The following is a 15,594-nucleotide window of genomic DNA, read 5'->3' as shown; positions in this document are numbered from 1 at the left end:
AAACAGCTAATTGAACGTAAATGAATAGGGTTTATTGGGCCGCTAAAATATAAATATAATGAATGCGTATATCTCGTAATTTTAGGACAAATTAACGTGTATATGCACGGGGGCTTCTTCAATACCTGATAATTGTAAGGGTGATAGAAAATTAATAAATGGAGAGTATAATCTCATAAAGACATGTTAAATCACACTATTAGAAATGGAGGGATCTTCCACACTCTTCAAGCATAAATCCTTGATAATTTTATAAAAGATGACAGTGCTAGTTCCTCGGAGGCAGCGGAGTATCATTCCATGACGGATGGAGACCATGGAATTGAAGGAGATTTCTCTAGTTGTGATGAAAAATGGGACGGTCGGGCAGATGGGGTCGTAACATTAGTAATGGGCTTAGATTCTGTTGGAAGAATCGCTTCGGGATCAAGGTCAAAAGACACTGACGGTTGTATACTCCGACTTTCATCCACATCCATAAGATCATCATCTGCCATGTCAACTTCCGCATCGAGGGCTACCATTCGCAACGTGAATTCATACTGTAATTTCTTCAGCCAGATTCTGAGTGGCTCACCATTTAACGCCCCATCTTTAGCTTGCAGCAGTTGCTCTTTAAGATCTAGAATGAGCTTTCTCCGTTTCGCAATGGCGAGGGTTTTCGAGCGTTTCCGTTGATTTTCGATTTTCAAACTCAGTGCTTCTGAAACCTCTTGAGCCTTGTGCAGCATGGGCTGGGGGAACGGGAGAAGTTTCGCGAGGAAGAGACCATAGTGTTTGTCCTTTACAAATCCGTCCGAGATTTTATAAAGCATTGTCATTTTTGAAGTAGACAGCGACATCTCGACGGCAAGGTGCAGATTGACAACACCATTCCTCTCTGACATGATCTTGGCCAGATCATGGAAATGGGTAGTGAACCACACTAGCGCGTGGCTTTCGATAAGCGCTTCAGCGATCGCGATAGCAATGGCGAGACCGTCATTGGTGCTAGTACCGCGACCGAGTTCGTCGATAATAACCATGCTCTTTGGTTCTATATTGCGAAGAATGAAAGACATTTCACGCATCTCGGCGGAAAATGTAGAAACGTTGGCTTCGACATTGTCGTCTGTCGATACTCGTGCAAAAAGCTGATGCACTATTGGGAACGACGCATACTGTGCAGGAACAAAACAGCCGATCTGGGCCATGATAGTCATTAAAGCCAGAGATCGAATGTACGTGCTTTTGCCGCTCATATTGCAGCCGGTGATAATCTGAAACCGCGATTGTTGGGTGGCGTATGCATCATTGGGTACGTACTTGTCCGAATGTATCTTTTCGCGAATAGGGTGCCTACCAGCTTTGATTGCTAAGGTATCTGTGAGCTCTGGCCGAACATAATCCTGTATAGTTACAAGATGTGCGAAGGCTACAAGCACATCTAGCATGGCGATACTTTCGCTTACACGAAAAAGCCCGGCTATTTGTGATCGGATGTCCTCTATCAATTCTTGAATTGTTCGATCGCTCATATTGATCACCTCATTGTGAGAATCGGTAATTTTTTGGTTCAACTTAACAAGATCCAGAGTTTGGAACTCGATGTACGTTTTCCTCTTGAAGATATTAATGAAAACATCGGGTAGTGGATTGTTGTCCAGGATCGAAACAGATAAACGCAAATAATACTGTCGACCGGTTTCGAACCTCAAGTCAAGGGCCAAGTCGTATTCATCTAAATTTGAATTAGGTTGTGGTCACCAAAATTGGGGTTGCTATTTGTAAAATACCGCCTAATCGCGAAGCCAACTCAACAACATCGTTATTTGCTTCTTTGTATGTCTGTCTTGCAACGTCGAGAAGGGTGTTAATTCCAGCCTGCACAGATTAGTAGTATATCCTCATTGAAAGGTTTCAGAGGGGAGGGGAAGCTTGCTTTAACTGCATAGGTGCGCTGATTTCGCAAATCTAATGGCCGTGATTGATATGTGACATCTTCATTCAGTGTGAAATTGATCATCTCTGCGATCGTATTGTACTCTTGGGGCGCACACAGCTAGATCGCGTCAGCCTGCGAAACGAAAAAAATTGACAAAATAGAACGAACATTGCGGATTGCTAACAAAAGGGTGCTCTGGGCGCCCGATAACGCTTGATGTATAGGTTTAATCGCGTTAACGTAGGTTTTGAGCATGATGATGTTATTGATTGATTGCTCCGCATGCTGAAATGTTATTTTCGTCGGCATTACAATGAGCTAGAAATAATTAGTTTCGACAAAAAGCAACGCTATAACCACAGCAACTAACAGAGGTGAGGACTTTGTCGGAATCAACGAAAGACTTGAGAGCTGGAAACACTATGTTAGCACTGTACGCCGTCGGAAACTCTTGATCACAAACCCTGCCGAACAGAGTAAAACATTTCCTCCTTCATGCTAAGTTCCTCAACAGCGTTATACCTAGCTAGAAGCTTGGCCTGTTCTGTGGAGGGTTGCAGAACATTACTGCGGAGGAGCCTAGAGCCCATTGGGGTAAGAGTTTCGTTGAGTACTCCGAAAAGGCAATCCCGAGATTTAGAATTCTGGAGATTTTGGATCAATTCTAACGAGACGATTGTTGACAGGTCAATCAACATTGAACCCTCAGACGGTTCATATTTGATGCGAAGGGAATGGTGAGAAAAAGTTTTGGAGAACTCCGTCTCAATATAAGTGAGTGCCTTGAATGCTCATGTCAGAGCATGTTAGAAGAAACAGCAGTGAGTCAGACCAATCAGACACGTTTGAATACAGCAAACATACCGCAGCGAGGCAGCATGTCGCGAAATAGTTTCCTTCAAGAGACATCTTGATAGACTCAAGATCATCCCTAAACGCAAGCTGCTCGACATATTCATGGCCAGCGCTTTCCGCCCAGAACCGTCTATCAATGGAAGTAACGGTCAATTGAGGTAAATTCTCCTCCACGATGGAATAAAGCTTTGATCGTGGTTCTCTAGCAGTTTTCATAAAGAGAATTTCCGTTGGATCAAACACAGCCAATTTATGGATGGTTCGGGCGTAGGTTTGGCTGTCGCATATCTGGCACAAGACGGCCTCTGATGTGGAAAAATTGACAAAGGCCAGGCCAACAGTAGGAGATATTCCGCGGGATTCACTAATGGCACAAATAATTTCCTGAGAGGCAACACTTGTTCCCGCTGTTGTTGGCCTCGCTGTCCTAGGGTATCCAGAGCTTGACTGGTCTGTTGTAGGCCGTCGAGCAAAGACATTGCCGTGACTTGGGAAATATGAAGTATTGGTTGAGAAACGGGTTGAAGGCATCCTCAACAAATTGGGATCCCAGAGAGACGTGGTTGGACGCAGCTACAGGTCCATAACAGAATTGGCTCAGATATGGTCGCTATCACTGCCGCTCAATGTCTGGTGGGGATATACGTGACGAACATTTTTTACATTGTTTTGAATGTAGTCGTTAGATACAAAGAGGACGTTGTTGGAAGTTGAGGCTTGGAAAGGGGGAGGTGATATACTATGCCGTTTTCGTCTTAGTGTTAAATTACTTTTCATATCAGTGCTTAATCGCATCTTATCAAAATTATTTTTTTCGAAGCTCAATTTTGGAATATTTCGCCCAAGGCAGCTCACAACGACAATTTCAGTAATACTTAAAATCCTGCACTATGGCGACAGTGCTTCCTCCTCCCAGCAAGCGCCAGAAGCGGGAAACTGCGGAGAAAGCGCGGCTGCAGCAGGAAATCCAAACAATCCCTTCTAACCTAGGCAGTATTCGAGTACAATTCTTCGACCAGACAACGGGAAAAGCTACCGGGCCCCCAGTATCTGTTCCAATTGCAGACGCATCTGTTAGGAACCTTGAAACACTCGTGAACACGTTACAAGGGAATGTAGGTACGCTCATCTTCAGGGGAACGTCATATATAGGGAAACAAAGGGAGCTAATCCATCCCAATAAACAGGATGAAGACGAAAGAGTCCCTTATCGATTCGCATATAATCCAACAGGAGATAATGGAGAGGTTGTCGACATACTATCAGACCTCTATCATTCGCTCCTCAAACCAGGACTGAAAACGCCCGAGGATACTGTCCATCTCCACTATACCCCGCAGGCCGTCTTCCGAGTAAAAGCTGTATCGAGGTGTTCCGCGTCAATATCAGGACATGGAGAGGCAATTTTAGCGACAGCATTCTCCCCAGCTTCGTCATCACGCATGGTTACTGGAAGTGGGGACTCAACAGCGCGGATATGGGACTGCGATACGGGAACTCCACTACACACCTTGAAGGGACACAAAAGCTGGGTTCTCGCCGTCAGTTGGTCGCCGAACGAGCAGATCATAGCGACAGGGAGCATGGATAACACCGTCCGGCTGTGGAATCCGAAAACAGGTGAAGCTCTTGGTGGACCACTAAAGGGACATACGAAATGGATTATGAGCCTAGCATGGGAGCCGTACCATTTACAAAGGCCGGGGCTTCCAAGACTAGCATCCGCCTCCAAAGACAGCACTGTGAGAATTTGGGATGTGGTGTCGAAGCGTATCGACACGGTGCTCACTGGGCATAAGGGGTCCGTCACCTGTGTTCGATGGGGCGGGGTTGGCCGCATATACACCTCGTCCCATGATAAAACAATTAAAATTTGGAATCCGGTAGACGGCAGCTTGCTCCAGACGCTCTCATCGCACTCACACCGCGTGAACCATCTAGCGTTATCTACAGACTTTGTCCTCCGAACTTGCTTTTTCGAACACAACGAAAAGGTTCCCGAGACTGACGAGGCTAAAATCGCAACCGCCAAGCGTCGGTTTGAAAAAGCAGCAACGGTAAATAATAAAATTACTGAACGACTTGTCTCCGCCAGTGATGATTTTACAATGTTTCTATGGGACCCCGCGACGTCGAATAAGCCCGTTGCACGCCTGTTAGGCCACCAGAAAGAAGTAAATCATGTCACATTTTCTCCAGATGGGGCGTACATTGCCTCTGCCAGCTTTGATAACCATGTTAAGCTGTGGAATGCTCGGGATGGAAAGTAGGTTAAAGAAACTTAGAATTTTTATCTCTATCAGACAAACCAACCTTGGAGGCTACAATCATATTCATTTCTCTAACTAACGTCGATAGATTCATATCCTCCCTTCGTGGACACGTGGGCGCTGTATATCAATGCTGCTTCTCAGCCGATTCACGCCTCCTCGTTTCATCCTCCAAAGATACCACACTGAAAGTCTGGGATGTCCGCACCGGTAAACTGTTCATGGATTTACCAGGTCACTTAGATGAAGTTTACGCTGTTGATTGGAGTCCAGATGGAGAGAAAGTGGGCAGTGGTGGGAGGGATAAGGCGGTTCGCATCTGGAGGCATTGAATCCGATATTTCGCTATCTGTTGGGAGGTTTTATAGAACCAAGTGTCTTTGAAGGGAGAAAAGACCTGGCGTTTTGCAATTTAATCTTCATAAAAGGAGCCAATGAAAATTGCTTGGGTATATAGTCGAAATGAACATGACTCGACCTCGACGTATGATGCATATTGTGGCAAGGACAAACCAACCTGTAAAATTATCACTACCTACCAACCTAACCCGGACCCCAAATCCCCAGAAGCATTGCAAACAATGTAACCACCAACCCCCATCCCTCATATACCCCAGTCATCAACTTCACGGCACCACCATGGACCCTATCCTGAACATTCTCCTCAAAAAACTTTCTCCCTATAATGTTCCCCACTGGGAAATATTGACAAACAATATACCATCCATATGCATCATCACTATCTCTCCTATTTTTATAATCTCCACAATAGAACCTCGCACACCCCACAGTCCTGGTGGCCTTCCAGACCAGCTGTGAAAAATGGCCCGTCTCATGTGTGAAGTGGGGCTTATTGAAATTAAAATGGGTTCGTTCATCGCCCCATCCCTGGACTGAAGCTGTGACGTTCGCATAGCCCATGACGAGGTTTTCACCGCTAGTCTGTGGGTGTGTTTGTTAGCTGGATGTGGAAAAACTATTGTGCTGTACAAATATATATATATATATCTTTATAAATAATAAGATGAACATATCGATGCGCAGAAATTTCGAAACACGGGACGAGGTATGTGTGGTACTATAATTCATCCCGAAGAAATACGTACGGAGTGAGCCCAGTGACATTGACGTGCCCAACGCCTCGAGCTGGATTCGAGAGTGCGGTTCCATGTGAGTGCTGTGGCGTTGTGCTCGCGCCTGTATCTGTTTGTAACAGTGAGGATAGTATTTTGGAATACTCTGTCGGAAGCATATGAGAGCGGGATAGCAGGTGACGTTTGATGTGGTGTAGGTAAGCCAGGGACAGTAGCCGTAACTGTAAATATAACTAGGGAAGGGGCTGCGAAGGTGTCAGAAAAATATAGGAGAAAACAGAAGATGGTGAGGGGATGTGATGACTTTAGCATTTCCGGGCGTGGTGGAAAGAATTTAATGGTTATTGAATGGGGGGCATAGTTTGGCATAAATCGTATTGATGATAATCAGAAGACGAAACAGGTGTTCTAAGGCGTGCCAGAGATAGTAATAGGCGGGAATGTCATGATCCAAGAAAACTTGGAGGAGACATGATGCAAAACATCTTTGTAGACCGTGTGTATCAGGGCCGGGGCCATGGATTTCTTTGACTGGCCTCCCATGAGTGTTGTCGCTGTTGGTGCGAACTGTAAAACCCCTGGAAGTTGCCTGGCGCCTATCGAAACATCGACAGGCGGTTATTCGGATTATGTAATCAGTGGAGTGCTTAGGTTGGGAGCACGAGATAGCTGGAAAGAGAGGCGGAAAAAAAGTGGAGGATCAAACATTGATTATGGACGGCGGCGCCACCATTAGCTGTATCCATTAGTTAACCAGCGATAGCTGCACCCAGAAGCTGGGACGGCGTTTTACCTAAGTTAAACATCACGAAAGTCCAGGTATCAAAACCCACAGAGGTCCGTCAAGGAGAACATCCAATTCACATCACGAAGCATCCAATACCAAACATAGCCCCTTCTACACTTTTTTTAACCTGATACCAATCCGCGCGTCTGGTGGCAAATTCATATACCTCCTCAGCGCGAAAAATGCCCTGAAACCGGTCACCATCAGCGATGATAATGGCCATCTCCTTAGAATCAGACGGGTCAATAAGGTAGACCTGTGAAAGTTCCCGGAGGGCAATAAAGTACTGGAGCAACTGATCGTTTTTCATCGTTTTGATGAGGTTGAAGTAATGGTTCATGTCGCTATTGCTCAAGAAAAATGTAGAGAGTAAGTTACCAAAACCCATGTTTGCAAATCCATATGAATATTCGAATGGGATTTTAAACTTTACCTGATAAGTTTAATGGACCCCTCTACCGCAATACGCTGCATTTTTAGATGCTTGCACAGCGACGCAAAAAGCCGAAGGCCGATCTCCTGATTAAACACCTCAAGCGTACTCTTGTCTGTGCTCCCCACAAGCATGCGCGTATGCGACGAAATAACTTCCACAACCGCCTTCGCCGCCTCGCTTGGCCCAACATCACTCGTATTCCGACGGGTAGGGTCTGCCTCAGGGTTGAAATCAGTCGCAGGCTGCTTCGTCGCCAGTAGGTAATCAACCTCGTCCATAAGCACGTCTATCCCCTTGTTAAGACCTGCCGCAACCCGCTCATCCAGCATCTGCTCGAATTTTTTCTTCTCCTTCACTGCTGGATCGAGGAAGTCGCTCCGATCCGTTAGTTTCGCTGCAACCAGCTCCTGCTCGTAGAAGACGTCCATCATCTGGAGAATCAGATCGCCGACATTGACCAGTTCCAGGAAGGTGACTAATGGCTCCACGCCCTTGCCGTCATGCTTCTCCTCGTATCGAGGACGATATTGAGAAAGGTGGTCGACGGCTTTATCGAAACCTGCAATGACATGCCGATGGCCGAGGATGTGCAAAAGGGAGACGAAAATAGACTCGCATTGCAATTTCGCATCATTCCCGGATTTGCCACCCAGTTTTAGGAACTGGGCAGCTCTTTCTAGACTAACTTTGGCAACGTGGACTAAATCGAGGGCTACTTCGATGCTGAACAAGGAGCGTATTCCCTCGAGTCTTGAGTTCAAGATTGCAGCTTTCGCAGCAAGTTCCGTTGTGGGAAGGTCATTTGACGGTGTCGAGGGCGTGGATGGAATTGACACGGGTGTTGCAAACTTGGGGTTTGGGATATATGTTGGATCATGCAGTTGTGCATCTTTCTCCGCGTTGTCCGCTTTTGAGTCATTGGACATCATAGAAGAGAAATTGGGTAGAATGTTTACAGGAGCCATAAGAACCTTTTTAAACGAAGTGAGAAAGTCTTTTTTATCAGCTTGTCGGTTGACATTGGCCATGTAGAAGGATTCCGTGGATGCTGCTTGCTCCGAAAGTTGTCTATCCCATTCCGACACGACAACTTCACAATGCTTGCGGAAGTGATTGAGTTCGTCCGTGAGGTACTGATCAAGACAAGGCTCAAATATAGTTTTCACGATTCTATTCGCCGCCTCGACAAAGTCGTCACCAGAATTTTGAACCGGTTTGCGCAATTCCTGGGTGAAATGCAATGTCTGCACAAACGTTCCCGAAACAGCCCTAAGGTACGACTCAACGTTCCGGGAGCGGAGGTCGGTAAAAAGGGCAGTAAAGTAAGGAGTCAATATATCCTTCTCGACCTTATCTAAAAATAGTGTTGAAATCTTTGTAGGCGTAGAAAAACACATATCTATAATAGCAAGTTCCTCGTTATACGCAACATTTAGGCGAGTGAGGAATGCCTGCGAATGGCCCAACTTCACAGCATTAGTGTCATTGTCGACACAATCTGACGGGCTTCCAAAATCACGCTTCCGCGCAAAAAGGTGATTGTGTTCAAAGAAATAATCCATAGCGGCACCGCCACCATTCAGCGTGGTCAGTACACGTGCATATTTTCGCATTTGGCCATCGATATCCCCCTGTTCGTAACCACTTTTAAATTCCTGCAGAGCAGCCTTTTCAAAAAGAGATACAGCACGAGAGACTTTATCTTTTCTCGCCTCCCCGCTAATGGCAGTATCGCATTTCGCGAAGGCCTGCAGTGAAGACAGCATCTGAGCTTGGTCTTCAGGCGTATCGTACACCCGGAAAACCATACTATCCATCGAGCCTCCCGTTTTGTCAATATCGTTATAGAAGGGATAAAGCACTGCATGGATCTTTCCGTATTCCTCTCTCGCTTTCCCACGTATAGATCGAACACGGGACAAAACGGATAAAGCAGCCGCCCCCTTCGGGTCGATGAATTTATTTGATCCCGGTTCCGTAATGTGCTCAACACCACTAAAGGCGCTCGGTCTGGTTTTCGTCGCATTGGTAATTGCAATCCCTCCCGCCGTGTTCTCTTTAAGAGATGTACTAGACAGTGGAACCTGGACGTGTACAGTCGGTACAGCCATAGAGAGCTGACCATGGAGATACGGATTCGACTGTTCTGCCAACTTCCTTGCCTCCAAATCATCCCAACAGCCAATCCGCTTCAGTCTTTGTACCCATCTTGAATCTTCGTACACCATCTCTCGCATTAACCTTGAAGCTCTGGCAACTCTGATAAGGTCAGTGGGTGAGAGGTAATCTAGGATAGAGGCTAATATTTCTAAAGCCGGCAATTGTCAGCAAAGCAGCTTTCCACGCCCACGCATGGCGTATGTATGAACAAGAGCGTAAACTGCTACTCTCCATACTCACCAACAGGGAGGGCCGGTTTAGAAATCTCCAGCTGCGCCATTTTCAGCGAGGCGAGGATATCCTTCCGTGGCGGCCTCCCACCAGAGACCTGAGCCTTTGCAAAACCCGACATCACGGGTCCAAGAGCAGTCTGGGGCTATGTGTCAGTAAAAGGGGCGGAAATCAATTGGGCTCGCGATCAATGTAGCGGGGTAAACGGGGGAATCATTCCCAGCTGCTGCACCCGGATCGCTGACAGTGTTGCATGGGGACGTTAGGAGCTTCGTAATATCAGATCTTTGCGGATCTGCATGGCTGGAAATGGAGCGGCGGGGACCCCATATTAAATAAAATATCCACGCGGGAGGGATTGCCCCTTGGATTCGAGATATGTGAGGGTGTCTTCGGCGAATTAGTTGGAATAGCGAAATCATGCATGAAGGTGCAGTCCGGAGGTATGGAAAATAACAAGTCCTTGTACACGCTAGAAATATAAATGGAAATCTCAATATCACCTGGGCGGAGCTCGAAGAAACAAATCCAGTCCTCGCAGTAGAAGTTATGGGGCCTTAGTGCCTAACTTGATGGTCAAGTGTTGGGCCTCAAGCCTCTAAACCCACAATGCCAGTTGGCATAGGCATGCTTATACGTTTCTGGCCTGTGTAAGGACTTTTCTTCCACACCCTTTGTAACCGAGACGGCTTGGGCGAACGCGAGATCATCTCACACCAAACCACCAGTTCTTTTCTTTTCTTTTCTTCTTTATTATTGAATGCTTGGGGAATTGCAGAGTACATCTACGCGTAGTGTTTTTAAAGTAGTGCACATGAAAAACATTGGTTCTGTCGTGTGCCATTAATACACATCTCCATGTGTTTTGTGGTCAATAGCTACAGCGATTTTCTCTATTTCCTTTATCTCATTACCTTGGTTATGGTTATCTCTGCCATTCTATCAGTTTATCTACTGTATATGATGTCTGAAACCCGGAGTGTCCTGTGATGGTTGAGCGCATCAACGCGTGGCCGTGTTGGAGTCCGAATTCTCTCTTGCTGTGCTGGGAACAACATCTCACCTAAGTAAGCCCCTTAACCCCTTGACCTCCTTTCTCGTTCTATCAACCTCCCAGCAAACGCACCGTCAACACAATAGCCAGAGAGATTCATTTGCCACATCTGTTGCGTTTCTTAACGTTTTACTTATCGTAGTCCGTCTACCTTTCCGTCTATATTACATTCACAATGGGATTTCCACCCAGAGGGACGGAGACCATTTCCAAGCCTATCCTCCACGTCGAAGCACGTATCAGGAATGAGGGAAACATCATTGTCCGGACAGACATCGTGGGTGCTTAGTTTGATCCATCGATTACACACCACTCTGTCATTTCTACTCTTTTTATAATGATATCTAAACATGAACAAAAATATCCTTACACAAATAGGTCCGCGATGAAGTCACAAAGTGGCTCCTGGAAACTTTCGCTGTCCTAAGCCTGGGACAGGAGATAACCTCCTTCTGTGAGACAGCAGAGCAAACCTGTGAAAATCATTATAATTAATCCATCTGAATTGCCCCAGCAATTAAGACTGACCAAAAACCAAACAAAAAATAAACAGCGGACCTAACAGATACTTACTGCCAATATCTTGACGTGGTAAAGGTGATGGAATGCGCAGGGCCCCAGCAGGAGAGCGGTGCATACCGACTTGAGGACGTCGAATTGGACGTGCAAGCATACCAGCTGCATGGATCTGAGAGCATAAACGACTCGCCGCAGCCGACGTATGCTGACGTCAATGGGAAAAGAGATGAGGAAGGCCCGCAGGCACGGATTATCAGCCTACCAAGCAAAGAGTTGGATGGGTTGTGGGAATCGTATGTTATCAGTTTTTGTTGCCATAGGGTCCCATTGATTTCACGGGTGTTGGTTGTATTGACTTGAATCACTGCGTTGAAATAGGCTTCTGTTTGATGAGCTGATACCGTCGACATTGCTTCGAGCGGTGAACAGGATGCGTATGTCATCGTTATTATTCTTAAAGAAGAAAAAGAAAGAAAAGGTCTCAGGATCAATGGTGTCTGTGGCGTGGCTAATAGGAATAGTTATGTTTTCCGGGAGGAAACTCAACACCTGGACGATCAATTGGAACAGGCTCATTCTGCTCTATGGTCCACCAGGGACTGGAAAGACGAGTCTTTGGTGCGTATAGTTCTATTCATAATATACCCTAATTTCTCATTATAAAAAGATACTAACTTAAACTTCAGCCGTGGATTAGCACAAAAACTGTCAATCCGCCTGGGCAAACAATTCCCCCAGAGCAAGATGGTAGAAATCAATGCGCACTCGCTAGGGAGTAAATTTTTCAGCGAAAGCGGCAAGCTAGTTGCACGGATGTTCGATAACATTGAGAATATTCTTGAAGAGGAACCGGATACTTTTGTATGTGTGTTCATCGACGAGGCGGAGACATTGACTGCCAAACGGGAACAGAGCGTGCACGGAAACGAGCCCTTTGATGCGATGCGTGCCGTGAACGCACTTTTGACGGCGCTGGATCGGCTCAGACACAGGCCGAATGTGGTGGTACTCTGCACCAGTAACCTTATCACGGCGCTGGTGTGGGACCTTTTCTTATGATAAAACCAGAGAATACATCTTCTCTTTAGTGTTTTCCCTGCTGATACAAAAAGAACAGGATTCCGCATTCCTCGACCGGGTGGACATTAAACAGTTCATGCCCAACCCGTCCAGTAGAGTGATCTACGAAATATTCCGGAGCTGTCTGGAGAACCTCAATCACAGCGGTTTGATACACGGCGCGACCTTCGATGTGGTCCGCGTCGACCAGGACAATCCAAACACACCGTTGAAATACGTCTCATGCCCGGCAGAAACACTTGTTCTCCCCAGCCACACGGAGATGGTTCTCTGGTACAAGCTGTTTCCTGAATCCGCACCTAGACAATTGGCAGATGTAGCTGAAGCGAGCGTGGTAAATGATACTAGCTATCTCCCCCGGAAGTCATAAAAACTATTAACAAGCATTATTAGGGATTGAGTGGCCGTAGTCTGCGCAGGCTTCCGGCCCTATCGTTGGTGCTACACTCAGACTATTCCAAGTGTACTATCGAGCAGGCCGTGAGAGCTTTGGCGCTGGGAGTGGAAGAGGAGAAGCGGGCCGGAGTAGAGGCAGCATCAGGAGCAAGCGGGCGATGTGCTGCCAGCATGTCAGTGAGCTAGAGCGCGCATGTATATTATATTTCCATACCCAGTTGCCCAGGTATGTAGTGATGACGGAGAACACTACACAGCAGAGATAGATACGGTATTGTAATCATCATACTCCTTCATCCTCGCGGTTTTCGCCGAGATCACATGACCTAAAAATCTTATCAGCCAATCATATGACTTCTGTTGTCACCGGCGCCAAGCCCGTTACCGCGCTAACCCGATACAGCCAAACCTGCTTGCATGTCCAAACCTCAAAACTTCCACTCCGGAAATCACATATCGGAGTCTCAACGACAAACGTGCCCTCTCTTCTCCCCGCCTCAGCACCCCCTCCGGCTCTTCCCCACTGGCGGGAATTCAATCCTCTGAATTGAAGAAAAATGTTCGCCAGATCTGTCGCGCGCAATGTGCCTGCCAAGGCCATCTTCGCTCGACAGACGTTCCGCCAGACAACCGCAACAACGGTAGTGCCCATCCACCCGCACAATCAAACATATTTTCCAGGTCCAATTGGACTTCCCAGATCGCCGACATTCTATCAGTGGCATTCTTACGTTGTTGATTATATTGCTGACACCCCGTCTTCTCTAGCGAGCCTCTTCCACATCTTCTGGGTCCCGCGCTGAATCGCCGTTCTACCTGACCCTCTCCGCCTCGGCTGCCACTGTGACCGCTGTCGGCGCGGTGGCATGGTATTATCATCTCTATGGCCAAGAGGCCTTTGCTATGACGCCCGCTGAAGAAGGGTAAGATTTTTCTTGGAGGATTGTTGGACAGGAATTGACAATACATGTGTAATTGTTCGTCGAATATATTGACACTTGCTTTTCTCCAGGTTACATCCAGCTAAATACCCATGGGAACACACAAAATGGACAAAAACATTCGATCACCAAGCGTAAGTAGGCCATTGGCTCATATGCAGGCTACCAATTACCCTCTCAGTTTAATTCTCCCACAAAACACAAATAAAAATCAAAAGCACAACGAGATGTAGCTGATTCGTACAAATCGATGATATATAGTCTCCGCCGTGGCTTCCAAGTCTACCGCGAAGTATGCATGGCTTGCCACTCCCTCACTCGTGTGCCATGGCGCGCATTCGTCGGCACCATCCATACCGTGGACGAGATGAAAGCCATGGCCGAGGAATACGAGTACGATACCGAACCCAATGACCAAGGCGAAATCGAGAAGCGGCCAGGCAAATTGTCCGACTATATTCCCCCGCCCTACAAGAATGACGAGGCCGCCCGCGCCGCAAACAACAGCGCTCTACCACCAGATTTGAGTTTGATAGTCAAGGCCCGCCATGGCGGCTGTGATTACATCTTCAACTTGCTAACTGGATATCCCGATGAGCCGCCTGCGGGTGCCACAGTACAAGAGGGATTGAACTTTAATCCCTACTTCCCCGGAACTGGTAAGAAACAACGATGCTGAATTCTCCGAGAGTGTAAATTTTTACTTAGGAAAATTTGATATCAGGAATTGCAATGGCCCGCGTCCTCTTCGATGGCCTTGTCGAATACGAAGACGGCACACCAGCCACCACCTCGCAAATGGCCAAGGACGTAACGGAGTTCCTAAACTGGGCGGCAGAACCGGAGATGGATGAGCGAAAAAAGATGGGCCTCAAGACTCTCGCCATCACTGCTATGCTCACTGCCATCAGCATCTGGGTTAAGAGATATAAGTGGGCACCTATCAAATCGCGGAAGATCGTGTATAGTCCGCCAGTTGGGAGGCCGCCCATTGGCAAGCGCTAGTTGTTTGGTTGGTTTTTCGTTCGTTTCTGAATTATGCTCGTTTTTTTCTTTGTTGTACTTTGTACTTTGCATAGAAGGTGCAAGAGGAGGTTGTCGGTTGTGGACGGTGAGATAATGGATAGATGGAAGTCATACTTGTACCAAAACACAGAACCAGGTCAAAAAAGCCCTCAACCCTCTCCCTTTTTTTTAAGATAAAAAATTATTTGGATGCATCTAGGATGGAAAGAAAAGGAACGAGGAGAGGAGGAGAGGACCACTACATCCCTCACCCAAGTCACAAAAAAAACCCGCAGAAATATCACCGGAGCATATGCTTTTTCATTTTATCATTTCATATGCACTTTTTTCTCTACCATTTTTTTCTATTTGCTGTATTGTTTTAAAAGTACAAACACACACGCCTTACTTCCCTTCTCTTTCCTTCCCTTCTTTCACTCTCTCCTCGCACTCTCTTTCTCTCCATCCTCTATACCCATCCATTTCTAAAACGAGAATCTTGTTTCAATTAATTCGTTTTCACCTATATTCTCGTCTCCCTTATCTTTAGCGATGTAATATTATTGTATTAGCGTGGTTTTATCTGTCTTCCCGCTCCAACATATTATCATCCTCATATTTTTCCATTTCCTGGTTTCCTTGGAAGGCGTCGTCGATACCATTCCACTCACTCCCCTTCTATTTTCTTTTCCTTTGCGATATAATGTCACAACGATAGGTAGCAACGGCAGGAGTGAGGAAGCCCACGCGTCGATGAAAACAATGTCTAGATGAAGATGGGTGGAAGGATAGAGATATATATATATATATTAAAACTTTGGCCTGGGCAGACCCTTTTTCTT

General features: G+C 46.5%; 4 protein-coding genes across 4 annotated transcripts; 2 read left to right on the top strand and 2 right to left on the bottom strand.

The window, feature by feature from the left end:
- Positions 1-293: 293 nt before the first annotated feature.
- On the bottom strand, positions 294-3,310 carry HCBG_05730 (DNA mismatch repair protein; the record flags this gene model as incomplete). Its single annotated transcript, XM_045432779.1, has 6 exons — positions 294-1,720; positions 1,776-1,863; positions 2,093-2,242; positions 2,295-2,335; positions 2,388-2,706; positions 2,789-3,310. 6 exons carry the CDS (start codon positions 3,308-3,310, stop codon positions 294-296), a joined length of 2,547 nt encoding a protein of 848 aa, XP_045286895.1.
- A 327-nt stretch (positions 3,311-3,637) lies between these two features.
- On the top strand, positions 3,638-5,531 carry HCBG_05729 (WD domain-containing protein; the record flags this gene model as incomplete). Its single annotated transcript, XM_045432778.1, has 3 exons — positions 3,638-3,894; positions 3,967-5,045; positions 5,138-5,531. 3 exons carry the CDS (start codon positions 3,670-3,672, stop codon positions 5,379-5,381), a joined length of 1,548 nt encoding a protein of 515 aa, XP_045286894.1.
- Positions 5,532-7,003: 1,472 nt separating this feature from the next.
- Positions 7,004-10,112, bottom strand: HCBG_05728 (F-box domain-containing protein; the record flags this gene model as incomplete). Its single annotated transcript, XM_045432777.1, has 3 exons — positions 7,004-7,274; positions 7,364-9,674; positions 9,767-10,112. The coding sequence occupies 3 exons, from the start codon at positions 9,876-9,878 to the stop codon at positions 7,004-7,006; spliced, it is 2,694 nt and encodes an 897-aa protein (XP_045286893.1).
- An 874-nt stretch (positions 10,113-10,986) lies between these two features.
- Positions 10,987-15,280, top strand: HCBG_05727 (cytochrome c1; the record flags this gene model as incomplete). The annotated part of the gene is made up of 12 exons (XM_045432776.1): positions 10,987-11,088; positions 11,190-11,265; positions 11,365-11,623; positions 11,709-11,764; positions 11,852-11,948; positions 12,017-12,368; positions 12,804-12,983; positions 13,210-13,365; positions 13,575-13,729; positions 13,819-13,881; positions 14,009-14,406; positions 14,472-15,280. 12 exons carry the CDS (start codon positions 10,987-10,989, stop codon positions 14,750-14,752), a joined length of 2,175 nt encoding a protein of 724 aa, XP_045286892.1.
- Positions 15,281-15,594: the final 314 nt, after the last annotated feature.

Source organism: Histoplasma capsulatum (assembly GCF_000150115.1).
Source record: "Histoplasma capsulatum G186AR genomic scaffold supercont2.7, whole genome shotgun sequence".
Lineage (NCBI taxonomy): Eukaryota > Fungi > Ascomycota > Eurotiomycetes > Onygenales > Ajellomycetaceae > Histoplasma > Histoplasma capsulatum.
The sequence above is the reverse complement of the archived record's forward strand: the minus strand, read 5'-3'. Positions and strand labels throughout refer to the sequence as shown.